Below are 27,702 nucleotides of genomic sequence, written 5' to 3'. Positions count from 1 at the left end.
CAATAGTTTTAAACTCTTTTTAAGAGCACACTAATACAAATACATAGTTAAAATAATGTCAAAAAATCTCATTGGATTTGTCTCATATTTGGGGAATGCACTATGTTTGATGCACTATGATTCCGGGTGAAGCTCGCTTCAACCTTCGGCCTGATTATCACTTACCATCAGGTGAGATACAGGCCAAGAGCTTCCTCGTTGGGGATAAAAAAAAATGTATCATGAGTATTCTTACATTAAAAGGATGCCAACGATTTCAAAGTCACCCTGTATGTCATCAGTGAAAAAAAGATCGCCTATTTTATTTGGCAATATTTCGACATTAAAATATATTTACTATTTATGTAGGTATTCGTCATTAGAGTGAATAGTCCAGAAAAGAAATTAGTTTTTTGAAAGGCCTTAATAATAATATTTTATGGCTTTTTTGTAACTTTTTGGACTTTAGATAAAAACCGTAATTATTATAAGCCATTTTATTGATATTTAACTTAAAGATTAATGTGTTTCATTTTATTATAGGAAATTTTCGTAGTTTTTCAATATCCGGTATCCGGCCGGATAGTGAGCTACTATCCGGTATCCGGCCGGATAGTAAATTTAGGCCGGATATCCGGCCTACCGGATAGTTGCCGGATATCCGTTTCATCTCTACTACAGATTGTATTCCAAATATTGAAACCGCCTTACAAAATATAAATGCATTTACAAAGTCAGTTAGTAGTTTATTGTTTGTATTCTCTTTCGATGAGCTTGGCAATAGTTTGCAGTTGCATGTTGCTGGTTCCCTCGTAAATGGTTCCGATTTTGGCGTCTCTGAAGAACTTCTCTTGAGGGAAGTCCTTGGTGAAGCCCACTCCTCCCATGAAGTCTATGCATTTCGATGTTAGGGTTTGAGCAATTTCTGAAAATGAATATGATATTTTATCATCAATATCCTTAATTTAGTATTGTGATATAGAATACCTCCATGTGATATACAGGGTGTTAGGTAAATGGGTATATGAGCCGACACTAGCCCATGTTAACATGGTTATATAAATGGTATGGTGAAGTCAGAAAATTGATATCTTCATTTTAATTATTTTATTTTTCATACAAATCGGATTTGTAAAATTTATTTTGTATGAAAATTTAAAAAAATTAAATGATATCAAATTTCTGACTTCACCATACCATTTATATATGCCCATGTTAAAATGGGCTAGTGTCGGCTTATATACCCATTTACCTAACACCCTGTAGACATAGATTTAATTTAATAAAAATAAATGCAAAAATCTTCTACTTTGACTAAGTACTTATACTAACTAGAGATTAGATAAAATTAAATCTAGGATTTTTTGTATATCCACGCCAATAGACCTACCTACATAATAAATGTATGTTACATACTCTATTGAAATCGACTCGAACGGATATTGGCTGGAATCGCTAGGGCCGGACGTAGACAGTTCGATGTCAATATTTCGCTATATTCGTTTGAAAAATTGCCGGTTTCTATTGTTTACGGGAATGTAATATAATGAGTCGGACATGTATAAATACTGTGATGGTTTCTCCTTACCAGAAGCGTAGTATTTAGCCATGGCCGCCTCCTTGACGAACTCCTGGCCGTGTTCCTTGAGCCGAGCCGCGTTGTACATCAGCAGGCGAGCGGCTTCCAGCTGAGTTTGTAAATGCGCGACCTGGTAACTGATGCCCTGGAAACGGATGAAAAGTTAAAAAGAGACAGATAGGGCTTTGTGAAGCTAAGGTCAACAAGAACTCAAGACCTTAGTTTAGGGAGTGACGAATTATTTCCCAAGCGAAAGCCTAAGGCTTTTCTGCTGGTACGAGTAGCTCCTTATCTGGACTGTAATGCATGCAGCCTTCGTTCATGAAATCGCGTAGTCCCTCGTGAAGCTTCTACAGGACATTGGACCTTACTCCAAAGATCCAAGGCTCACCTGGCAGGAGTAGATGATCTGGCCGAACTGCTTCCTATCCATCGTGTATTTCCAGTGCGAAATTGAGCCTTATTTCAAAGGCTCAAGACTCATCTGCTACATAGCTGTTCATCTGAAGCATTATGCCGGTGTAGCCGTCGTTCAAGAAGTCGCATATCTCCTAATGAAGTTGTCACAGAACATTGAATCCTATTCCAAACACCTAAGGCTCACCTGGAAAGAGTAGATGCTCTTGCCAAACTGCTTCCTATCCAGCGTGTAAGGAATGGTAGCGTCCATGCATCCCTGGCACAGACCAACCATTTGAGCCGCGATACCGATACGGCCTTCGTTCAAGAAACCCGCTGCGTATTTGTAGCTGAAGGTAGATAAACATATATGATGTTAATGACAGCAAATCAGATTGTTGTTACAAAGTCGCCACTATTATAAAGTCCTTAAGTTGCCACATTGCTTAGTAACAATAATTGGACAGCTTGAAATAACAATAAGTTCAAAAAGAAATACGATTCCTTGATTGAGGAAATAATGTTTTCAGCACTGGCCCATATTACTGTCGAAGAAGCGGTAGGGTTGGGACGTGCTCTTTGGAAACCTACTTGCAAAAAGTAAACGATTTGATTTTGATGTCATTGGGCTATAAAATAGAAGCCTAGAAGAAGACACGAGCTGTGACGTGTGATAAAAACACCTACAAGATGAAGAAGATTGAAACTTACCCATGACCATACTGCCCAAGGATGTTCTCCTCAGGTATCCTGACGTTGTCGAAGTGGACCATGCAGGTGCCTGAAGCACGGATACCAAGTTTGTTCTCTGGCTTGGCGACCGTCAGGCCGGGGGTCTCACGCTCTACTAAGAAGCAGGTGATGCCTTTGTAACCCTGGAAAGAAACGTTATGAAGTTGAAATTGAAAACCAGTAGTGTGAGACTCAAGCAAGAAGGATGGGAGAGATAGTTGGAGGGAGACCCAGGGAAAATTTAACTGAAAGACGCGGCAATAAGCTAGTTAACATTTCTGTAGCAACATTGTTATGTTACGCTTTTGTATCTACTACCTAGAGCAGTGTAAAACATGAGTTGCAAATCCTTCTAATTTATTCAAACTTATTAACATGCGTTGAACAAAGCCTCTTATACAGTCGACAGCACATGAGTCTGTACACTTTTGCTGTAAAAACACTCTTATTACAACTTCATAAGATCTCATAGTGTATAGCTTGACGTGAAGTCGTTTAAACCTACAACATTAACTCTTACGTAAATCTGTTTTACTAATCTATTCAGTGCAGGTCAGGGAAGTTTACTAGTGCCTATTCCATAAAATCTTCACAGCCACACATAGTAACTAATATTAATTACACACGTAGATAAATGATAATATCTAGTTTAGGTACTTATCATTTTTATTTTAATTAAGAAAGTGCACAGAGTTGTGTAATACAGCGGAAAGATCAGTAAATAAATAAACAAGTTAATAATGTTAGCCATTGCATCATTAATAATCGAGATAAAGTGCCTGTCTTCGTAACAAAAACAACGATTGAATAATGTCTTGATAAAAATTCTGATGGAGGATAAAAGTTAGTCACTTAAATTTTAAGTGCCTGAAAATCAAATAAGTAGCACATTGACTTTATTATAGTGCCAACTGCAAATGACTGAAATCTTGAGTAATTGAACTCTACCAACCGACAGATCTTTAATTGACTTTGATTCCCAACCATTGATGAATAAATTTCTGCGCTGGATCCAGTTTGGTAAAAAAAATTTCATAATGTCCGACAAGAGACATAATCGTGCTCGTCAAAACAGACGGCTCAAAAAGCTACCTACTTAAAAAAGAAGACAAAGATTCCATCTAAAACGCAGCATATAAAACTTGAGTTTCTTGCGCTGCTTGCTGTTTCTCATCTCAACTGATCACTCGCCCATTTTTATGGATCCGAAACAGTGGTAGTGTTAAAGTAAAACCACGCTTCCATCTTCGGCCTGATCATTACTTTCCATCAGGTGAGATGCAGGCCAAGAGTTTCTTCGTTGGAAAAAAAAAACAGTAGAGTAAAAGTGCTTTTAAAAGCCTATGTGCAGAAAATAAATGACGGTACGACTTACCTTGGAGGGGTCAGCATTGGCCATGACTAGGAAAACGCCGGCGACGTCAGAGTTGGAGATCCACATCTTTGAGCCGTTGATGACGTAGTGGTTGCCGTCTTTCTTGGCTACAGTCTTGAGGGAGAAAGCGTCGGAGCCAGAGTTTGGCTCTGTGAGGCAGAAACTGCCAGCCTGGAAGAAATTTTTGATGGGAATTAGATAATATTAACGGGCTTGGAGAAAATGAATTCTGTGGATGAAGATGATTTTAATATCTGAAGAACTGGACTGATATGCCTTGTTTACTGGCAATAGCAAACGTAGTCAGTCGACGGATTTGAGAAATCCTTAGGATGTCTCTTATCAACTGCCTAAAGCATGCCAAGCATAAAAGATACTTTTACTACCATGTTTAAACAATTCTAAAATTGTCGCGAATCAGAAACAAAATTATCTTAAAGTACCTAACTATGTAAAGTATTGTACCTTACGTGTTTCATGATAATGAGGCAGTGTGAATATGCTAATAATAATTTATAGTTTTGTTTTACCATGCAACCAAAAACAATGGAGAACTTCCTGTATAGATCGTTTCATCCACGAAGACGCGCCCCTCCATTCTTCGGCTAATGTTTGATTGTTATCGGTACACGATAATTTATCAATGAGTGCACACGCACTCTACAATAATGATGCTCGGATTGCTCGGATCAAACTCCCCGACCAAAAATTGGTGGGGCGCGTGGATGAAACGATCTATATCCGTTATAGAGAGAATACTCACGTATTCCGTGCACAGCTTGGTAAGGTACTTCTTCTTCTGTTCCTCTGTGCCGACCTTCATCAGCAAGGAGTTGACGAGAGTGTTGTGGATGTCTACATACGCGGCCACGGAGGGGTCCACTCGGGACAGTTCTTCCACCACCAGCATCATCGTGAGGAAACCGCAGCCTGACCCGCTGTATTCCACTGGGGTTTCAATTCCCATTAGCTGAGAAAAAGAATAGGAATTGATCCAAGAATTTTATGTCTTAAGATGAAGGTGTGGATCAGCATAAAGAATGTTAGAAAGCGTAAATTTGTAAAGCTTCAGTCTTGTTGATCGATTGGTTTTTGATCTGGATTTGGATTATCTAATAAATTATTTCGGACTGAGGCTCTTAGGTTCAGTTTACATTGAAAAAAGAGTAAGTCTTGGAACTCGTGGAACTTACACCATTGTCGAAGAGTAGCTGTCTGATGCCGTCGTCAATGCGGTGCTCATCATCCATCTTCCTGACTAGTGGCGCGATTTGTTCTGTGGCCAGTTTTCTGACTGAAATTAAGATCGTTGTTACCCTTTAAATTCTTTTGTGTTACAGTATAATATCTTTTAGTTATTTAACTAACTAGTAAATAGTTAACTCCTTATTCCTCTCTGAATAGAATACGGAGCCGGAGTAACTGACCACATTTGTGAGAGATGTTTTTGATTGGATAATTTTGTATCAATAGCGCGCCGCGGCTGATGTGTTATGATTTGTTGCTTGAAGAAATACGCCCTAAACTACCTATTATAGAGTTGAAGGCCCGTATTACAGAGTTACGCTCAAAATTACATTGTTTTGTTGTACGGACCTAGTGTCTATTGCTTTAACAACCGAATTGAAAACCTCCCTCCTCTTGTTGAAGTCGGTTAAAAATCTTGGTGATTTGGCGAACAATTTCATTTCGAAGAAAATTTTCGATTAACGAGAGCCATAATTAATTTATTTATGGAACAACCAGTGAAATGATAAGGTCTTCTTTATATCTCTGGCATAATTAAGCGTACGAATTGGCTGATAAGAATTTATCAGCATTCAATTTATTAAAACAGATAGTAATCACGTCATTTTAGCGAACTCGAATGGCTCTTTAGAGGTCATGGAGGAAATGCTAAGCTTATGTTTAACGTCATAAGATGTTAAATAAAATACAAATCATAAACATTAGATTTGTTATTGAGAGAACATGTTGCAATGTTTTTGTTTATAGTACTCATTACATAGGTTTAAACTTTAGTGCAGTGTAGTCGTTATAATAGAATTCAGTGATAACAAAAATAGATTGAGAAACTCATGCATGAACCATTCAATGTTTTTATTCAGGTAAATGATATGGAAGAAACGACTCTTCTTAAGCTTCTCTAAAGCCCGGTCTGTGAGCACGTAGAATTTTGTCCAATGACCCCAAGCTACCCATCCTTATTGCTCGCGCGTAATTATATTGCTGTCGCGACTGTGCGACGGGCGCCTGCAGTGAGCGTGCGAGCGCGACAGCAACATAATAACGCGCGAGCGATAAGGTTGGGTAGCTTGGGGTCATTGACAAAATTCTACGTGCTCACGGACCAGGCTTTAGCAGAAACTCTATCTATCTGACTAATGTTATTTTTATAGTTTTGGGATTCTTTACCTTTGATGTTTAAAACACCAAAAGTAAAAGATAGGTCTTTCTAATTTTTCTCCTCTTTGTTCGTTTATCTTTGACTCGTTAAGTCCTATTACATTACATGACACTTTTATCTTGTGGCATAGCGTTCACTTCTGTAAATAAGATAAGCATATTTTGATACTGTATCAAGCGCTGATAATGGAACTTAAATTATTTAATAATATTGAGATAATATGATAGAGGGAGGAGGGCAACTTTAACAGAGGAGTAGTTTTACAGACACAAATTGCTTTATGGCCCGAAACCTACAAAGCCCTTTCATTGATGGACCCAGATTACCTACTTGGAGAAAGCGTCGGCCTAGTTACATCGATGACATTCTGCATACTGATTTAGAAAACATATTGAAATGCTGCGACAATAGGAGTCAATGACGTAGGCATATGAGCATATCAGTCATGGTCAACGTTATAGTATGGAGAGAAAAAACACCGGAAAACTTAAAATGATAAAAATTACATAAGGGAATAGATAAGTTATTACCTACTTTTGACTTAGAAGAGCCTATAACTCTCTCCGCGCAGTCATGATGATATGGCATGTAATGTAATGAATAGCCTACCTTCTAAGCCATTGGTAAAATGGATCTATGATGATATTGAAGAAATAAATGAAGAAGAAGCAAGCTGACATATTGGATGCAAGTGGCCGGGGACAGAAGTCGATGGGGTTGAAGAGGAGGCCTAGATGTTCGAAGACGAACCCAAAGGCTGATATGGTATAAGCAGATAGAAGTGAAGAAGATTAATATCATCCGATTGAAAGACTTTCAAAAAAACTAAATTCAATATCCCTTTTTGTTACAAAAATAACTTTAAAACATAAATTACGGAGTGAAAAGGCAGATCAGTTTTGGACTTTTTTTGTTCGAAATCTAAGATGTAACCGTGGCGTGGACATTAGCTGTTTTAAATGTAAGATTGTCATTTAACCCATACAAATTAGGCTTTTTGCAAATGTCATTAATTTATCACATAAAATCCACTACAAACTTTAAAGACATGGTAACGTGATAAGGGTTTTGAGTAGGTACGTACGAGTAAGTAGATGGGTATTATGTTTTTCTTTGATAAAACATTAAGATACCACTCACGTACCTACTTACGAATGTTTAAGATAACCAAGTAGTGATACAAGTCATATCAATGCCAGGGTTTCTGGGCAATCAGTGGGCTGGGCACCCATGGGGGGGCTTCGCTAAGCTTTGCTGACCTATGGGAAATTGATATTGTTGATGAAGTAACGATGCGTAAGCGAGAATGGAATGGGTAGCCAAAATGTGAATTCAGACAAGCGCAAAATAGAGATGAAGAATATAAAAGTCTGAAGAATTGATAAACTTCTTAGAGAGAAGTGAAAATTATGTAGTCTGAATTATTTCAGATTCAGAAATCTACATTTTTTGTATTTTTTTTTTGTCTTCGGCACTTTTTCAATTTTGGTTAAAGTACCTAATAATGTGCTCACAGTTTTTATTGAACTTCGAAAGTTCTGAGCTCCAAGGGCGTTTAGATAGACAGCTACAAATGTGGGTTAAGTCTTAAGTCTGCGTGAAGTATCACGTTATTTTATTACTACCGAATCAAACTAGGAAACCATTCGTAAGCATCATCATACTACCTTACCTAGTATGTAATTTGTCAATACAGCTAACGTGCGGAATAATAACGTGAATTTATTTGTTTTAATTCGTTGGCAATGGCATTGAAAGCCACTCCGAGGAATGTATGTGTGGTAGTAAGTAAACCGGTAACAGCTGAGCTGAGGTATCTATGGTGTAACTTTTTATGAGTAAAAATTATGAAAATATTAACAATTAATTAGTAACCTAATGGAGATTTTTAACTTATCATCAAGTTTAGTGACCGTGAAAATGATGATAACGACGATACGTGTTAGCTAATAGATTCAACCACATTAAATGTCAAAAATATTTACTTGTTTCCTTCATAGCGAGCTCATCTTCAGTGAGCATGGTCAGGGGGCGCGGCGTGGGCGCCTCCGAGCTGTAAGCCTTCCTTTGAGCGGTCGCTCCAGCTGCCATCGGCGCCCGCCATTGCTCCAAGATCTGCAAAACCGCGGGAAAATGCAGTCGACTTTTTTTTAATTTTCCAAAATTAACGCAAGCACACAACACACCTTACTGCCAACGCGGCGCAATGGGATCATTTTTGCGGTTTTTATTTGGAATACAACAAGAGCCGTGCGATCCGCGCAGCGCAGCTTGCTTTAGACTGGTTTAATAATGTCGAATCGCGAAGGCCGTCGTGTTATCTCTCTCGCACCGAGATAACCAGCGACCAATTGCTGATGTATGGTGTTGAATTAATGTTATTTGTTGCGACGTTGTTACTTTAAGAGATACTTGTAAGACAACCATGTTTGCATAAAAACAATAAGATGTACCTAAATTAAAAACTTAGTAACAATTTATTGTGCATATAGGAAATTGAACTTTTAACATTACCTAATTGTTTTCCGGGAACCTAAGGGAACCTCCTAAATCTAATAAATAAGTGTTTAACTTTAGGTACTATTAGATTTAAGAAGAGCGGTTTCATAAACTAAGTAATATGACTGTATGGCACCCCCTGGTACCCCCCCGGAAGAAGAATTTTGGTGTTACCGATGTAGTGGGGGACCTACTCGAAGATTGATCCCCCCGTATCATGACATAGACCGCAGATTTGCCATGCAGATGTGCCACAGAGTACCAATCTGCGTGACTTGTGTCACCCCCTGATGCTTGGCACCCGGGGCGGACCGCCCCCACCGCCCCCCCCTTACGCCGCTACTGCCCGCAATGTTTAGTCGATGTGCCATTTCGTCCGTTCCGTGCAGTGTATTTATTAAATTGTGGACTGGGATAGATGAACATACTTACCCACTTATCTAATTAAATCTAGGGAATTTGTACGTTTTATTATTGGTTACAAAGATTATCTGGTTGGGAGGTCTTGGATTCGTTTCTTTCCCTGATGGAGCACGCAAAATTCATAAAATAGGTAGGTACCTACCTACCTATGGCAAACTGTAATTTAATCTAATATTGGTATCGTAGGTCTATAAATTACCTAATGTTGACTTCATTTATTGCATTTATTGGTCAAAATGAAATCACCTACCTAGTTATTTCAGTTATTCCTTCCATGGTTAGGTTAATTTATGGAGTAGGTACTATCGGGGACTCGAACGCCTTGACACCTTAAGGGCCTAAATTGTTTGCACACTCACGCTCGATTATGCTACGCCCCCTTCATTCATGTTTCGCGTCTAAGCAGCGTCGGCGCACCACTGTAGATGTTTACCCTTGCAAACCAAGCTCTATGTAAAGCGTTTAGGATTGAGTATTGCTTATTACCCGCATCCGTAGCGCTCGTTTGGCAACGTCGCATTTTAGTCAATTTGAAACCCAATAAAGAATCGCTACAAAATATTATAAGGGGCTTCGTGTAAAATTTGAACTAGCGATTGCCCGCTCGGGTCACAAAATTGGTATCGCACATTCCGAGGTAACTGTGCAATTTCCTGGGAAAAAAGTAGCCCTTTCTATAATTATTGTTGATATTAAGATTAAGAGTGTAAATCTCGTGATATTAGTTTAGCTAGTTAAGGCGAGAAATACAAAATCATATAGTTAGTTACTTACTTTCGAATTTTACTTATTTAATAGGTATTTAATTTATTCGGAACTTATAATTTATAAACAATATTATGTTATTGAATTAATTAGTAAAGAGTTAAGGAATATTTGTGGCTTAAAAAGAATTATTGTAAGATAACTTCATAATAACTTTCTTAAATCCTTGAATGTAAATAAAAAAACCTATAATAGGTTTCTATTTATTTTTAATACATTAGCAACTTTTGTTTTCCGTTTTAAAGAAACACTTATCTAACTACGTTATTACAATTTAATACAAATATTGCACTAGGTAGCAATGATCCAGGTAATTGGTTATCGTAAATATTATAATATTAAGTTAGTTTTATTTCAAATACATTTTTTTATTGCACATTAAGTGTCTTTACACAAGGTCTTAAATCAATAACAATTAAACTTCAAACTAAATAATACTTAAACAGTTAACAATGTTTATTGTAGACAAGTTTGTAAGTAAATATAAGAATTAAGAATTATTTTGAGAGGCATGGTTCAGTAATCGCGCGGAGTTCAATAAAAAGGCAATCAAACAGTCCAATTAATAGCACGGGTCAACACAAAACAAAATCAATCGGTTACTGATCACAAAACTTCACAAAAAAACAAAGGCGAGAATATGTCGTCAGTTCGCCAAAGGAAAAAGCAGACAGACCTCGTATAAAAACACAATATTAAAAAAATACATTATCTATTTGTTTGTAACCAAATTCTATTATTAAAATTCTAAGGCTGAGTTGCACCATCTTACTTTAACTTTGACAAACGTCAAAAATCTGTCAAACTCCATACAAAAAGCACCGGTTACCGTTATAGTTACGGTCAAAGTTAGGTGGTGCAACTCAGCCTAAAACTAAGAAAGATTGAAGAAAAAGAAACATTTCGTTTTAAACCTTAACTTTAGGAGTAATAGTCGTTTTACTCATGTATTATAAAATTTCATACCTAATAAAAATTCCTAAGAAGAAAATATTAAAAGTGACTTTAGATGAAGTAATTGCTTGCTCCTGAAATATACATATTGTGGTAACGACGGATAACTACGGAACCCTACACTGCGCGTGGTACGACACACACTTGGTCAATTTTTTTTTTCGTTTTAGTACAACTGCATTTCAGAATAAAAGCTTGTTTTTAAAAAAGTTTTTTAATGATTATAATTTTATTTTACACTTTTTAGTAGTATCTCAATCTCAGAGCCTTGGTTCAATTACAATATAATTTAGTACCGAAGTGCTCGAAAAGTCAAATCCAGCAAACCCAAACTCGATAAGTTTCCACCGTTTCGTTTAGGAATTCCTATGGCCACCTCCTGACTCCATCATCAGGACCCTGGACATCATCTAGTACTAAAGTGCTCGAAAAGACAAATCCAACGAACCCAAATTCGATGCGATGCCACCGTTTCATTTAGGAGTTCCTTTGGCCACCTCATGACTCCATCATCAGACCAGCTCAATAGTACCATAACATTGCATTGTCATCGTACTTATACAGGGTGTTAGGTAAATGGGTATAAGAGCCGACACTAGCCCATGTTAACGTCATGGTCATATAAATGGTATGGTGAAGTCAGAAAATTGATATTGTGTTAAGTATTGATTAAGTATTGTGCATACCGGCACATCTTCATTTTAATTATTTTAATTTTCATACAAATCGGATTTTATCAAATTTATTTTGAATGAAAATTAAAAAAATTAAAATGATGATATCAAATTTCTGACTTCACCATACCATTTATATGACCATGTTAACATGGGCTAGTGTCGGATCATATACCCATTTACCTAACACCCTGTATAAGTATACCAAATTTCAGCTCAATCGGTTGAGGAAAACTGGTCTTAAATTCAGTTGCAAGAGTGTCCCACACATACCTACTAACAAATGTGTCGCTAGTGATCGGGTGGAAGCCCGAACGTACTTGTCAGAACGCGTTTTTCAGCGTGCCTGCTGTATCGTTTTGGTAAATAGTAGGTACCTACNAAAAACACAATATTAAAAAAAATACATATCTATTTGTTTGTAACCAAATTCTATTATTAAAATTCTAAGGCTGAGTTGCACCATCTTACTTTAACTTTGACAAACGTCAAAAATCTGTCAAACTCCATACAAAAAGCACCGGTTACCGTTATAGTTACGGTCAAAGTTAGGTGGTGCAACTCAGCCTAAAACTAAGAAAGATTGAAGAAAAAGAAACATTTCGTTTTAAACCTTAACCGTATGACAATAAAGTGCACAATGGTATTTCGTATTGCAACCTAAGCCCTGATTGTCTCTTATTGGTCGTAGTAAAAATATAGTAAAATGCGTAACCAATTAGAGACGGGGTGAGCACGTGACCGGAGCGATGCGCTTACGCTAAAATTTCTACAAAGTGGTCAGGCGGAAGAGTCCCCGATAGTACCTACTTCGCTTTGAAACGAAGTCAAGTCAGTGGTCAGTTGTATTATAAGGTACTTATTTCTAATATTTAACTAGTCCATGGTATTTATTATCGTTTAATGGAGTTATTATCGCTTAAGTAAGTAGATTATACAGGGTGTTAGGTAAATGGGTATAGGAGCCGACAGTAGCCCATGTTAACATAGTAATATAAATGGTATGGTGAAGTCAGAAAATTTATAACTTCATTTTAATTATTTTAATTTTCATACAAATCGGATTTAATAATATTTATTTTGTATAAAAATTAAAAAAAAATAAAATAATGATAATTATCAAATTTCTGACTTCACCATACCATTTATATGACCATGTTAACATGGGCTAGTGTCGGCTCATATACCCATTTACCTAACAACCTGTATAATCATTAAGATTCTAATGGATTATTAATTCAATGCACTGCCTCCGTAACCTGAAAAGCTTTAGCTCATCCTGAGAAAGGAGCGTTTTTCGTTATTAAATCCAATGCAGATCCAGATCGTATGGTTAGGTAGGGCCCTTAAATCTAAATAATGTATCATAATTTTTCACAAGTTTTCACTCATCTTCATCAGTTTTAAAAGTTACCGCGCCAAACTTGACAGGTAGACTAAAACGTCAAAACATTATGACAATGCCATTTTCATTCGTAATTCGTATGAGTTTACAAATCTGCGTAAAATGGAACTGTTGCTCGCTGATATCCGGAGAGTATTTTTTTGCGGTTGGCAAGCTTGTATTCTAGAAACTTGCAGAAATTACGATGGTGCTGCCATATAAATTAAGTTTTACTTTGTAATAGGGAAAAATCTTGCGATTGAGTTCCAGTTTACTAATAATAATCTTATTTCTAGATTTTATCTAATTTTTCAATCGACTTTTACCTGAAGAATAAATTTGGCAGACTAACAGTTTCAGTATGGGAAATAAGTCAAAATGTCAATTTTATTCTTTAGAAAAGATATCCGACGTTTGAAAAATTCAAAAAATCTGTCCTTATGAAATTCAAATTTTAATGTTTATTATGAATTATTTTTTTGATATAGTTTAATAATTTAAATCGTTTTGTTTACAATCATTTTCTTGATTCTGATGGTTTTCTATGTAGAAAATTAAATGACGTGTTTGCTGCATAAGACTAAACTTGTTTTTTTTTACAAATCATTTACATTTTAACATTTGTACTAAAAATGTAACATTAAAATAATATGGGGTATTTTTATTTAACGCGTTGCAACACCGCAACTGTCAATCGAAGCGACTGGCATGGTTTCGTTCACTCTCCTATGACTGCACGATTTTTCTCGAAATACGAAATCTGCGATTCCTACTGCTGTTCAAGTGCGAGTTTTAATAAATTTACTGTGTGTGATAGTGAATTAATACCGCGATTAACTTTAACTGAAGCTTCTGAGTAAACTTGCTTGCTCTGAGCACCTGTGTATCAACATTGACTTATTGGTTGCGTCAAGATCTTGTGAAGAACCATGGCTAAATGGGGAGAAGGTGATCCTCGGTGGATCGTGGAAGAGCGTCCGGACGCTACCAACGTGAACAACTGGCACTGGACCGAGAAAAACGCCGGTCCGTGGTCTAAGGACCGTATCAAGGAGTTGTTGAACAATTTAAAAATAGCACAGAACGGCATTGATTGTAAGGTTACTGAGGTGGAGAAGTTGGATGGAGAGGCATCAGCGAACAACAGGAAAGGGAAGCTAATATTTTTCTATGAATGGGACATCAAATTGAAGTGGGAAGGTACATTGGCTGGAGGCAAGGATAAAGTTAAAGGCGAGGTCCATATCCCGAATTTGTCCGAGGAGAATGACATCAGTGAAGTTGATGTAAGTAAATTTTCTTCCAAATTATGCATAGGTCAGTGTTTCATTCAATTTATCTGAATAATTTTGTATCCAATGCGTATGAGGCATGTTTTATTCAGTGAAATTTGTTTGTGGAGAGATCTAGATTGAGATAAGTTTTCCATTTGATTATTATGTACATTTTGATGTCATGCAGGGCTCAAGAGATTTGCATCTGTATGTAATTTGGTGTTGAATTTTCCTGACTTCATCAGGATTGGTCAAGGAATGTTTTCCACATTACTAAAAGCTTCATATCTTTATTTCAGATGACAGTCACAATAAAAACTAGCGGTGAAGAGGCCCAGAGGTTGAAAGCATTCATGCATAGTGTAGGAAAGAATGAAATCAGAAAACAATTGAAGGAATATGTACGGAGTCTCAAAGAGGAGTTCTCGAAAGGCCTAATTCTCCCCAAAAAAGGGGAAGCTCCAGTCAAACCAGACAACGTCTCCACAATAACAAGTGGCTTTAATAAGAAAATCAGCATGGAGCCAGTGCTAGCACAGAAAACGAATCAGCAGATTGGATGTAAATTAGATACAAAATCAATTGAGCTGTCTGAAAAGTTCCAGTGTCGTGCCCAAGAGTTTTACGATGCAATGACCAGAATAGAAATGGTCACGGCCTTTACACAGGTAATTTTACATTTCTGAGGTTAAGAATCTAGCTAACAGGTTTGGCTATAAATGTAAATTACTTGTTGACTTCCAAGAATCTCCATGTTCTTACAAGAATCTAGTAATGTTATTAACTGATTGCTTAGCAATAAAGAAAGAAGATAAAGTAGTAGAAATATGCAACTAAGCTTATGCTTATGCATTTATATTTTATATGCAACAAGAGACTTAGGTCTCTAGTAGAGATGCACCGAATGTTCGGTTGAATATTCGTATTCGGTACATTCGGCATATTTTTTTCATGTTCGTATTCGGCCGAATGTTCGGTTGAATTGCCGAATAATTACCGAATATTAAAAGTATTGTTAACAATTAAAAAAATAATATTTAATTATACAGTTTGGTTAACTAATTACTAAATAAGTGTGGTTTATAGCGAAAGTATTTTATAGTTTCTGAAAATGAACCAGACACTACTTGTACCAATTATTTATTGTGAAATAAAAATATAAATTTAATTTTTATGAAATTGAAAATTTTAAGGACACTGCCAACACTGCTTTGAGTAACAAACAACTATTTTCAGAAAACTTTTTTAGGATAGTTGTAATGTAATAACTACTATCTTAAGGAACCAACACAAGTATTCAAATATGTTTATAAAATCAAATAAGTTTTTTTAAATAAATATCTATCTAGGTATGTAGGTATGCTAGTTAATGGTGAACTAGGAATTGTTATAACTATTTGTAGTTTTAATTCAATGTAAGTCAAATAAAATTCTTTAAAATCAACAATAAACAAATTATATCATCCGTTCACAAATGAAAATAATAAACAAATTTATAGAAACTTTAAGAGTCAACATTAGTTGGTAATTTAAGTGTTAATAAAATTTGAACCGAATGATTCGGCCGAATATTCGGTTCGGTACATTTTGAACCGAATATTCGGCCGAACATTCGTATTCGGTTCAATCTACATTCGGTGCATCTCTAGTCTCTAGAGATTTTGACCCTTGGTCATATTATCCTCTATTTGACAACACTAAAGGATAGACATAAGTTTTGTTAATACATTTTACAGGGACACGTGAAAATGGAAGCAGAAAAAGGTGGCAAGTTCGTCCTGTTCGGTGGCAACATCTCCGGAGAGTTCCGAGAGCTGGTTCCCGGCAAGAAGATCTCACAGTACTGGAGATACAAGCAGTGGCCCGACCAGCACTTCTCGGAAGTTACGTTCAATATTGAGGAGAAGGTAAATGTGCCTTTCAATATTTGTCAGGTTTAACTCTTTGGAGTTCCTACATCTTTACACTGGATTGGAAAATTGAAATAGGGACAAAACCTACCAAGTTTTTATATATATTTTCTGGAGGTTGTGGGATATGACCTTGTCAGTCATAGAGACATTTCAATTACAATGGGTTGTTACAAAACAAAATGGCAGTAATGTATAATGCTAGACTGCATCTCACTTAACAAAAAAAACTTCAAGGACTTCACTCGCTGAACCATGTCGTCGACGATCTTAGATCATGTTTTGAGATGTTTGGTGAGGGGAATAATATAAAATTAAAGTATTTTTTCAAAGAGATATAATCTGTCTCTGTATCTAAACTTTTTTGTCCGACGTTTTAAGTTTGTCATTTTGCAAACCGTTAAAAAGTATTAAAAACCGTTTTCAGGACGACCATACCCTGGTGACGCTGCGCCAAGAACTGGTGCCTGCATCGGAAGTGGATACGACGCGCGACAACTGGCGGCGGTACTATTTTGACAGCATCAAGCGTGCGTTCGGCTTTGGCGCCTTCCTGTGATCCGCGCCCGCGCCGCTTTTAGACGAATTAGGTGAGTGAATGAGTTAGGTGATTTTATAGTGAGTTTTAATGAGTTGAGTGACTTTGTGAGTGAGTTAGGTGACTTTGTGAGTGAATTAGGTGACTTTGTGAGTGAGTTAGGAGACTTTGTGAGTTAGGTGACTTCGTGAGAGAGTTAGAGGATTTTGTGAGTTAGTTAGGGCATTTTGTGAGTTAGGGAACTTTTTAAGTGAGTTGTTGCGTGAGCAAGGCTTCGTTGATTGAAGTAAGTGAGAACGCAAAACTTCTTCAATGATTTTGAGAGTTAAATAAGTACGAAAGGCTTCGAAAGTGACTAAAGAGAGAAAGCAAGATTTCGTGAGTACGCAAGGCTTTGTGAGTTAGATGAGTACACAAGGACATTCAAAATTGTAGATAAATACTTTTTTAAATTTTATTTTGGAAATCCCAACTAATATTATAAATGCGAAAGTAACTCTGTCTGTCTGTCTGTCTGTCTGTCTGTCTGTCTGTCTGTCTGTCTGTCTGTCTGTCTGTCTGTCTGTCTGTTACGCTTTCCCGCTTAAACCTCACAGTATTGGCTGTGACAGAAGTTTTTCTGTGACAGACAAAATTCCACGCGGGCGAAGCCGCGGGCGGAAAGCTAGTATTGCATAAAAAGTGGACAATAACTAGAAAAAATATTGTTACTTTCCCACTGAAACTTTTATTTAAATACTAGTTTTCCGCCCGCGGCTTCGCCCGCGTGGAATTTTGTCTGTCACAGAAAAACTTTATCGCGCGCGTCCCTGTTTCAAAAACCGGGATAAAAACTATCCTATGTTCTTTCCCGGGACTCAAACTATCTCTATGCCAAATTTCATCAAAATCGGTTGCGAGGTTTAAGCGGGAAAGCGTAACAGACAGACAGACAGACAGACAGAGTTACTTTCGCATTTATAATATTAGTTGGGATTAGTTGGGATTTATCTTACAAATACTAAATTAACAATATTTCTTTTTGTTCCAGGTTCAATTTTACATGTACTAAGAAGAGTTATGACTAGCCAAATGCATTCAGCAGTTTGTTTTTGTACATTTTGTAATGCATCTGTGATTTTGTATACTAGTACCAATGCACTACTGTTTGTATGCCTTCGAATACTACATGCTATAGCACTGTTGTCATACAGCTTAATAATTGTTAAACATATAGCTCGTTTATGTACTGTCAGTAAATATGAACATCTATTCACTGTTTTGTTATGTACGACAGTTAGGTGGGGCTGTATTGTAAATCGATTGCTTCGGTTTGAAGTACTAATCAATTTGTGGAATAATAAATTACTTTTGCTTCTTTTTGTAAGTAGCTGACGTATTGATTGCGGAGCGATTTAATAAATAATGTTAGATATTTATGGCGGTGTTTTTATTTGTTTCCTTTATAGGTTTAATTTATACTTGACAACTAATGAGGGCCATTGAAAGCTTTTTTCATTGACGCTATGGCTAAGTTTCTGCCATAGCGTCCGTTGAGAGACCACACATGACGCGACCAGTTGAAACCGATTTGAACTGGCCAAACTGGTCAAGTTGCAGTTGCGTTTCACGTGTGTTCTGGGCCTAACAGGTAAAAATATGTAGCAGGATAACGTTATCCTGGCAGAATACATTTTTTTTAATACTGCTGGAACGGCTTAAGGGCTTAAATTTAAAATTTCGGGCAAATTTACACCAGATAGGGCTCTAATTAACTGCATCATTAGATTTTTGAAAGGAGACAACATTTTGCCAGGATAACGCACTCCATTTGCACTCACTATATAGGATGGCACCACTATCTTTAGCTACTGGCGAATGACCTTAGTTTAGAGTGGTGCCACCTGGCGAGCACTACGTAATAAGGTAGCCCTGATTGAAAAAAGTATTTACTGAATTTGAGAACTTCCTCCTTTTTTAAATCAGTAAAAAAATTGTTTGTTGTGTATTTTTTATATTATTTTTTTAGTTAGAAATTGCACCAAAAGATTTAATTAACATCTTGATATTCATAAGGTGGACTGTTATGTTACTCGGACCAACTAATTTTAGTTTTAAGTAATTTTTATGTGCTAGAAAAGTTTTATCACCACTTAATTGTCAAGTACGCAAAATAATTTAACGCCATTATCTGAGTTCACGACCAGATGTTAGCCCCTCTATCAGTTTCTCCGGTGGTACAGTCAGCATAATAACTTAATTACTTATAGTATTTGTTTAACTTATTCGTGTGAAAAGTTAACAAATTACTTCTTTTAGTTTCGCGGTGATGAAACCTACTTACATGAATGTAGTTAAACGTGTTACTAATACTTTAGTTTTTATTGTGATTTTTACTATCCATAGTAGACAAAACTCTTGTACCTAGCTACTTTTGTATGCTATTTTTAGTTTTTAATACAAAATCAATATTTTTTAAACGTATAAAGTATTATTTAAACTTAGTTATTACAATTTTTTAAGCGTTAAGAGTTGCTTTATCAAATTTTAGGCAGTTTGATTTTTTCAAGTTATTTATAATTTATTTTATATTATTTTTTAAGCTCGAATCGTTACCTGATTAGTTCTTTATTGATTCTGGTACAATTAAGCGATTATTAATATCATTATCTCATGAGTGAGCACTATCATTCTTCGAATCGGTAGCCCAACGACTGGGATCAACCAGGTCAACCTATCCATTAAAACTAAAATTTAATTTTAATTAATTTTCGAAGCTGACATTACATTATAATGTATTTATACTTACAATATCCTCCGGGCAGTTATTACTGAGCGTTCCGATAATCAACATGCGGTTACTGTGGCTTTGTTTGTTATTGCAATCGGTGAGAACGATTATAATGTGTCATTATTTTAATTTATATGGTTTAAGTTTGGTTTCACACGCCACTTAGTTGTTGGGCAGGCGTAAAAAGACAGCCAAGTTTTGTGGTTGAGGATGTGAATTTATTTTCTTACAATTAAAAGTTAATATTTTATTAATTTGATCATTTTTTCTCTGCAATAAGCTTATTAATATTTTTTAAATTGAAAGTGTTTTATACTTAATGAAAAAGAGCTTCGGGGGTTGACTGTGATATCTGTGTTATTTAAATATTTAGATTCTGAAGGATAAGGATTTGTATTAAGTTTAAAATCACTGTAGAGACATTTGCTGATAATTCTTTAAGTAATTAATGTCTTAAGTACCAATTACCAATATCTACCTAGGTATTATTATGATGCGATTGTTGTATTACCTATTTTAACGTATTCTTATTAGCTTGAGACAACGAGTTTTTTGTAAGATAAGCTCAATTAAAAAATAGTCACTGTTATTGTGTTTGCTTATAACTATTGAGTTCAGTGTCGAATTGTTTGGTATTCCAGATATCATGTTAGCTTTTAAACATTGATTACTTATTTACTAAATATGTATTCGATTGAATTAACTAAGGTTTTTAATTTAATTTTATTGATATAGGTCTCACTAAGATGAATCTAATTTAATTCCAGGTGCTTTATTCTGAAGCAAGTTTTGGGACATCTTATTTGGAAAATTCACGTCTCGTAAGTAATTTGAAAATGTAATTACCAAATTGTATGTAAAAAAAATCTACTACTTATAAAATAATAATGTGTTTTAGTGTCATAATTGGAGCTGTGTGAATTCAAAACTTGGACTACCAAACTCCTTGCCTTCCCGTGAGCAGTATACCCAGGTTTTTAAGTCTTTGCTGCCTCCAGGGGCATGGCATGACGTAGTTGGAAGGGTCCTGGAGACTTGCTATGAACATCGGCAAAGGAATTATGTTAGCACATGTCCTGGACAAGCATTGTTACATTGCACTGTGGACAATTTGATTGAGGTAAGCTGATCATATCATAAATTGTGATTGTGTATGTAATTTTGCAATTAATTTACATAAGGCGTCCCCCCGGTGTATTTTTAATAATGTTTGCAATGCTCTAGTTTAAAATTACGAATAATAACATCTTTATTGTAACTAAATTACTAAAATTTCCATATAAAACTTTTCAGAACTGTCCTGAAGAAAGTACGAGAAAGGATGATGGATGTTACCCGGTATCATCTTTGGCTGGAACAAAATACATGTTTACACAAAGGTACAGTTTATTTACTAAAAAATATAAGGCAACTTTATTTCTGTTGTCATTTTATATGCCTCAAATATTTGTATCTTTTTTTATTTTCAGTCGGTACGAGAATCTTGAGAAGAACTTACCAAGGGAACGTAGACCTGCCTGGTTTATGAGAAATGTGAGTAAAAAAAACAATAGTAATTTTTCCAACTTGGCTCGACATTTGCCGTGCTCAAAAATTTATACGTACGTATATTTTCAGTATTTCAACGCAAAATGCTGCAACTTGCCCCAACTGATCAACTCGACAGTTCTAAAGGAATGTGGATTCAATCACTTTATCAATTATTACGATCATAAGCCAAGAACTGAACTTATTGGGCCTCAACCGCATTATATGGTAAGAGAAAATGATGTTTTTTTTATCCACAACGAGGAAGCTCTTGGCCTGTATCTCACCTGATGGTAAGTGACGATCAGGCTGAAGGTGGAAGCGAGCTTCACCCGGAATCCTCAACCACGGAGGAACTGGCTATCTTACCTCTTACTGCCGGAACACAACAATGCTGTTAACATTGTTGTTATGGCGACAGACTTAGGTAAGATGGTGGTAGCTAGCCAGGCGGACTTAGAACAAGCCCTACCACAAACCAAACCGCACAGAAAAATCTGCCCCCACTGGGAATCGAACCCGGGACCACTGCGTCTGAAGTAGGTGGTCTTACCACTAGACCATAGAGGCGGTTAGATGTCCAGTCATGACATTAAACAAGCTTACCTATAAATTTTATATGTTCGCATTGGATTTAAGACTTTATACAGGAACTCGTTTAAACCATCATACAAGTAGGTGAAAAATAGGACACTGGTTAATAAATTATGTCATAAATCGTATTAAGATATGAATATTTATATCATTAATATTAATGAATTACAACGATATCATTGTTCTCGTGTTCACTACGATAAAAACTTACCTATAACTTGTTTGTACAGACGATGGCACATCAAGGTTAACATCCTGGTACCTTGTGTAATTGTAATAACAACTATTTTGGAATAAATATGTGTATAAACTGATGTGCTGTCGAATCTGATGTCTTAATGATTGCAATATTAATATAATTTATTTTCAGAAACACGCAACTACGCAAAAAGCAATCAAACACAACTCTAGAATCTTTGATTTTAATAGCGTAAGTGTTACTTTAAATTATTTTTGGATAAGTATCATGAAATAATATTTCTTTTCTATTAATAAGAAAATATTTTCCAGATTCCCGTAACCGAAAAGCGACCTGAAGACGATGAAGACCAGTTGCGAATTGTATCTCTTTATCCTGAGGTAAGGTAACTTTAAAATTATGTGTCCAAACATGCAGATACTGAATTAACTTAACTGTCTTAAAGATTCAGGTCAAACTGCCTAACCGTTTGCGTAACTATTTAATTATCACCTAAACTTTTATCCATTCTATTTTTCTCATCATCATTATTTCAGCCATAAGACGTCCACTGCTGAACATAGCTGTTCCCAGTGGCAGATTTACAGTTTTGCCGCCCGTAGGCTAGGGTGGGGTTGGATCTTTATTTAACTTTTATCTTCTGAAATCGAGTAAGCGTCATCTGAAATCTGCCGCCCCTAGGACGCTGCCCTCTAGTCCGCGGCCTATACGGCCTATTGACAGATCTAGGACTGGCCGTTCCCCAATGATTTCCATAATGACCGGTTGGTAGCGGCTTGCATCCAGCGCCTTTCCCCTGCTTATTCTGTTTTTCTATGGGCTCTTATTTTAAAGCGACAATTTTACAAATCCTGAAACATTTTCAGGAAAACAATAACGACGCACTATCATGCTGCGACATGTCAGACTTCATTGACCCGTCTTGGCAATCCGAGTGCGGTTTCAACCTCAACTGGGACAAGCGCTCCCGTCTGAATGTTGCCGAGAACTTGGCCGCGACCACTACCGTGCCTCCGACTACCCCCGCTCCGGTGAACAAGGATGTGAGGGTCGTGCCATTGTCTGTGAGTAGTTTTAACGCTTGAAGTTTTAGTATCGAGTTCCTAATAGTATTGGATTACATCACACATGCAGGTGATTATGATAATTAAATAAATGTGAGAAAAACTTGGGAAGTTCTCAGATAAACTAATTAGACGTTTTAAAATGTTTAAATTATCTTGCTTTGATTAAACTGACCAAACATTGTAGGCTAAAATAGCTTCCCGTATAAATAGATAACGGCGATTACCTTTGGAGAGGTAGGACAATTTATTACATTGATTTTGTAACAGTCCTAATTGCAGTGAGGAATATTAGATGTAGATAATTTGAACACGCGGACAAAAGCATCGCGATGTTTGCTATCGCTCGACTCTACCAAAAGGATATTCAAGGTTGGAGCTTCCCAATAATGTCTACCTCAATTTTATCACCATTCTCTGGAAGAGTAAGCGTGGAAATAGAACCACTCTTACTCTTCCAGAGAACCACATGCCTAGGTAGCTAGGATTGTTTTTTTTCCAGTGCGCAATAATAATATTATAGGGTGAACCGACAGTCATTGGACACTGCCAGTCCTTGGACAAAACACCCCTTGAATTTTCTTAAAATTAACATTCCTTCAAATGCAAATTTCAACTTAACACCCTTTTGTCCCCAACAGTTGGAACCTCTCAGTTGTTGGAATAGAAATGCTATTTTTGTTCAATAAATAACCAATAAAATAACTGTCCAATAACTCCCCTAAGTGTCATATCACTGGCAGCTTACCCTATTATAACATTTCTTCCGTTTTCAGTGCGAAAAAGAAACATGCGTGTTCCGAAAGCTGAATATTGTCTCAGAATCAGGTTCCGTAGACATGGATGCTTTCTCGAAGCTTCTGGACAATTTCACGGGAGTGCACCCGGCTTGGGCAAAAGCTAAGGCCAGGGTCATCACCATGTGTATTAGCAGGCCTAACCATGGGTACCAGGGTGATTGTGAGATCAATAAGCTGTTGGCTTGTACGCTCGATGTGCTTTCGGAGGTAAGGTTTTTAAAAGGGGTACAGTTTTCCACTTTTTCATGAAGTCTAACGCTCGTATTCACAAACATTAAAGAGGTCTCACAGTGCGCGTGGACGCACAGTCACAGAGCTCTATTCAACGCTGTGCGTTCGATTTGCTGCTTCATTTATGCAAGCATCGTTTGTGAATACGTGCGTAAGAGTCCATGTTGTTAATAAATATTGCATAAACATATTTACAGTGTCTTTAGGGGTAGTTTAAAGAACGAAGCACACTTATCAACCCGGAAGCGGATCGTAACCGTATCAACTCGATGCGGTCTGTATTCTTTGTATGAAACTACGTACTGCAACGTACCCTTATTCGCACCATAACGTAAACGCCTCGCCTCGCGGCGAAAAGCGATACGGTGTTGATCCCTTTCCGGGTGCTATGACCTTAAATGAGAATCATTGAAGAAATATTTTGTAATTTTAGGGTTTGTTTCAGTCTTATTTACAATTATGCGATTTTTTTCAGAATTGCCCGTATGGGAGTAAAAATGACTCATGCAGGTATTTAAATTAATCAAATTTTAACCAATTTTGAATTTCCTCACTATTATGGACTTAATATAAAAGTCTTGAATATTTTTTCAGACACTCAAGACGTAACAATACGGTCTGTCAGATAAGTACATCAAGATACAGACCTGTAAGTAAACTTATATTTTTTACCGTGATAGTGCATGATAGTTTGATTAATTATTTTCCTGTATTCTCGTAGTCCGAATAAATTATTGTAATATTTTACGATAACTTATGGTATTTTTTTTTTAATTTCTAATGTTCCAGTTTTTTTGTGCTTGTTGTTTTTTACTCGTATTTTTATGTTATCAGCGACAGGCTAAAAGTTTTAATTTCTTTCTCAAATATCTTACAGAAAAACCGCCGAGCCATCTGCGGCCTTCCCAACTTGGTAAACAGTGAAGTGCTGTCAGAGTGTGGCGTCACGTCCATCAGTCGCTCCGAGTACGTCCCGGAGAACAAGCCCAAGCTAGTACAGGGGTGGAGGACTTCTAAATATGCGGTAAGTCTTTGAACAGTTGACAGTAAGCTTATTTATGTTGTCTTCTATAGATAATTGACCATGTGGTTCTGGAAGAGTTGAAAGAATCAATGAAAGAATAGGAACACCTAATCGTTCCGTATAGTAGATTTAATATTCGTATTCGTAAAAGTAGTATTCGTTGCATCACTAGAAGCGATTAAGGGACAACCTTCCCGACCCGTCTGGTTAGCGCAAGTGAGTGTAAGCCACATTTTTTGCATAATGGTAAATTGGAAAAGGTGTTGCTCCTACAGTAGAGTCTTAATACCTAAATAACCTGAATGATTGCAGGCATGAATAATTCTAATTAAAATAAATAAAATATTTTCTTTGGAGGGCACGTTTATTCTCGTCCGATAGACGCCTATGGCGTTTCATAGTCTGACCTGCTGTTACTATTTTGTATGGGAAAGTGTGAGTAAGTTTCAAATTGTGGTCCTATACAAAAAGTCATTATAGGTATTAGTGTACTATCCCTTTTGTTCGTTCGATCGTTTTTATGACGTTGTTGTGGTGGACTGCAGTGGACTGTATGCGTTTGTGTGTGTTTGAGAGCGCTGGCGAGATGACAGATAATGTGAGAAAGAGATGGAATGTTATTTATCTCTAATCGACTCTAATTGATTATTTTAGTACATTTTCTGATTGTTAATGTTGCTAATCAATTCTAATTAATAAATTAGCGTATTTTCTCGGTTGACGTCGCTAACAAACGTACCTAACTGTTAATAATTTATTCCAGTGCAAAGACTCAACCCCGCCCACCGCCTGTATAATGACGAAGATGGGAATCCTCAACACGTACGGTTTCATGGACTACTTCAAGATGAAGGACCGCATCCGATCCTTCACCAGCAAGCACCAGGAATGGTCTCCGTTCTTAGACGTTTACATAAACGCGTTCAGTGGGATGCCTTTGTATAGAGAGCATTGTAATTCGCCGAAGAAACTTCTCAATGTGGTTGATGCTATGCTGATGGTTAGTTTTATGTAGTGTTTTTTTATTTAACCCTTCGTTCGTTCGTTCGTTCGTTTAACCCTTCAAGTACCAGTAAATGCCAGCAAATAGAGTAAATGAAATAATTTCTTACCGCGGTCTCATGCGAACACAAGTTCAAGGTTCCACGAGCTAAAAATTTAAAGAGAATACAAATTGATTACACAAAAGGCGAACTTAATGCCATGTGACATTGTCTCCTAGTTAACCTTTGGGCCAACAGAAAACATACAATTGTTTTTGTTACTTATGGGATAGTCAGTCGAGAAAGGATTGCAAGACAGACAGTGGCCAGTGGCCTTTTTCTTGTTTGAAATTTAACAAAATTAAGATTTTGATCAATCACCAATCATCGTGATTGAAACTTTTTGCCTACCATTTTGAAACCATATTTTATCCTTATTTTGTAATGCTCATCTAGTAACTTTACATACTTTTTTTCTTGTCTATGGCTGATACTATGATACTTACCTATTTAATCATCTTTTCAGACATGTCCAGTCACAAAACGGAGTAAGTCACCGCAATGCATACAACTTCTCATTGACATGACCAACACAGCGCCGGTCAACGACAATCAGAACGTGACCAAAGAGAAACTAAACTCTATTCTCCAGCACTTCAATCATATGTTCCTACCTTCATCTCAATTAGCCAAAAAAACAGTATACAAACGAACAAATCCATTATACAATTTTGGAATGCTAAACTCTACTAACATCCCCCCAGTCGAAGTAATAGATCTAAAAACAACTAAAAATATACCAGTAATATTGCCAGTGTATATGAGAACAAGGAATGATTTGCTACGTGGCAACACTGCGTCGTCCGGTCCGTACGAAAATGGCGTCTTTCAAACGTCATCGTATTTACTTCACGGTAAAATACCAGTTACAAAGCCCACTCTGCCCACTGTACCAATGTTCCCAAATATGCCTTAGATTGCTGTGGATTGTAGGATTTTATCAATTTGACAGTCTATAGTCTGGTCTGCGAGCACGTAGAGTTTTGTCAAATGACCCCAAGCTACCCATCCTTATCGCTCGCGCGTAATTATGTTGCTGTCGCGCTCGCACACTCACTGCGGCCGCCCGTGGCACAGTCGCGACAGCAATATAATTACGTGCGAGCGATAAGGATGCGTAGCTTGGGGTCATTGCACAAAATTCTACGTGCTCACAGACCGGGCTTTAGTTGAGAAGTATTCTACAAGTAGCACTTGTATTTCGATCGAATTTTAAATGAAATACCAAATTGGCGCCATCTAGTGGTCAAAATGCACAACAGGAATCTGCACATAATATTTGTTTAAGTACTCTTTTTAGGGCATTTGAAACTCTAAATTAGATTATGTAAGATTTAATTTTGTTATTTGAAGTTATAGAACTTCAGTGTGAATTGTGATTATAGTCATTTATGTACAAAATAATCGTATAATTTAAATAAACCTTTACTTAAACTACCCACTTATGCACACTAAGGCCCATAACAGACGGTGAAACGCAACTGCAACGAAACTGCAACTGCTAGTTACTTTTGAGTTGCATCTTTTCTGCCATAGCGTCCGTTGAGAGACCACACAT

At 36.7% G+C, this 27,702-nt stretch overlaps 3 protein-coding genes across 3 annotated transcripts; 2 read left to right on the top strand and 1 right to left on the bottom strand.

Annotated features, from left to right (window-relative positions):
- Window positions 1-671: 671 nt before the first annotated feature.
- On the bottom strand, window positions 672-8,768 carry Acade (acyl-coenzyme A dehydrogenase). The gene is made up of 9 exons (XM_028313805.1): window positions 8,658-8,768; window positions 8,457-8,586; window positions 5,258-5,358; window positions 4,828-5,034; window positions 4,065-4,235; window positions 2,669-2,832; window positions 2,163-2,307; window positions 1,568-1,703; window positions 672-904 (listed from the first exon to the last, which is right to left on the bottom strand). The coding sequence occupies exons 1-9, from the start codon at window positions 8,685-8,687 to the stop codon at window positions 726-728; spliced, it is 1,263 nt and encodes a 420-aa protein (XP_028169606.1). The 5' UTR covers window positions 8,688-8,768; the 3' UTR covers window positions 672-725.
- Window positions 8,769-13,878: 5,110 nt separating this feature from the next.
- Ahsa1 (activator of 90 kDa heat shock protein ATPase homolog 1) lies at window positions 13,879-18,310 on the top strand. The gene is made up of 5 exons (XM_028313804.1): window positions 13,879-14,456; window positions 14,744-15,112; window positions 16,181-16,351; window positions 16,782-16,944; window positions 17,923-18,310. The coding sequence occupies exons 1-4, from the start codon at window positions 14,100-14,102 to the stop codon at window positions 16,911-16,913; spliced, it is 1,029 nt and encodes a 342-aa protein (XP_028169605.1). The 5' UTR covers window positions 13,879-14,099; the 3' UTR covers window positions 16,914-16,944; window positions 17,923-18,310.
- A 1,360-nt stretch (window positions 18,311-19,670) lies between these two features.
- LOC114359411 (uncharacterized) lies at window positions 19,671-27,187 on the top strand. The gene is made up of 15 exons (XM_028313810.1): window positions 19,671-19,759; window positions 20,430-20,483; window positions 20,561-20,782; window positions 20,956-21,041; window positions 21,132-21,195; window positions 21,280-21,417; window positions 22,154-22,213; window positions 22,294-22,362; window positions 22,849-23,046; window positions 23,823-24,053; window positions 24,553-24,587; window positions 24,672-24,726; window positions 24,955-25,101; window positions 25,865-26,101; window positions 26,611-27,187. The coding sequence occupies exons 1-15, from the start codon at window positions 19,724-19,726 to the stop codon at window positions 27,058-27,060; spliced, it is 2,082 nt and encodes a 693-aa protein (XP_028169611.1). The 5' UTR covers window positions 19,671-19,723; the 3' UTR covers window positions 27,061-27,187.
- The last annotated feature ends 515 nt before the right edge of the window (window positions 27,188-27,702 follow it).

The sequence above is a fragment of the Ostrinia furnacalis genome, unplaced genomic scaffold, assembly GCF_004193835.3.
Source record: "Ostrinia furnacalis isolate ACB-3 unplaced genomic scaffold, ASM419383v2 OfSCF4384, whole genome shotgun sequence".
NCBI classification, from domain to species: Eukaryota; Metazoa; Arthropoda; class Insecta; order Lepidoptera; family Crambidae; genus Ostrinia; species Ostrinia furnacalis.
Note: the sequence above shows the minus strand (reverse complement) of the source record. Positions and strands in the feature narration are given on the sequence as shown.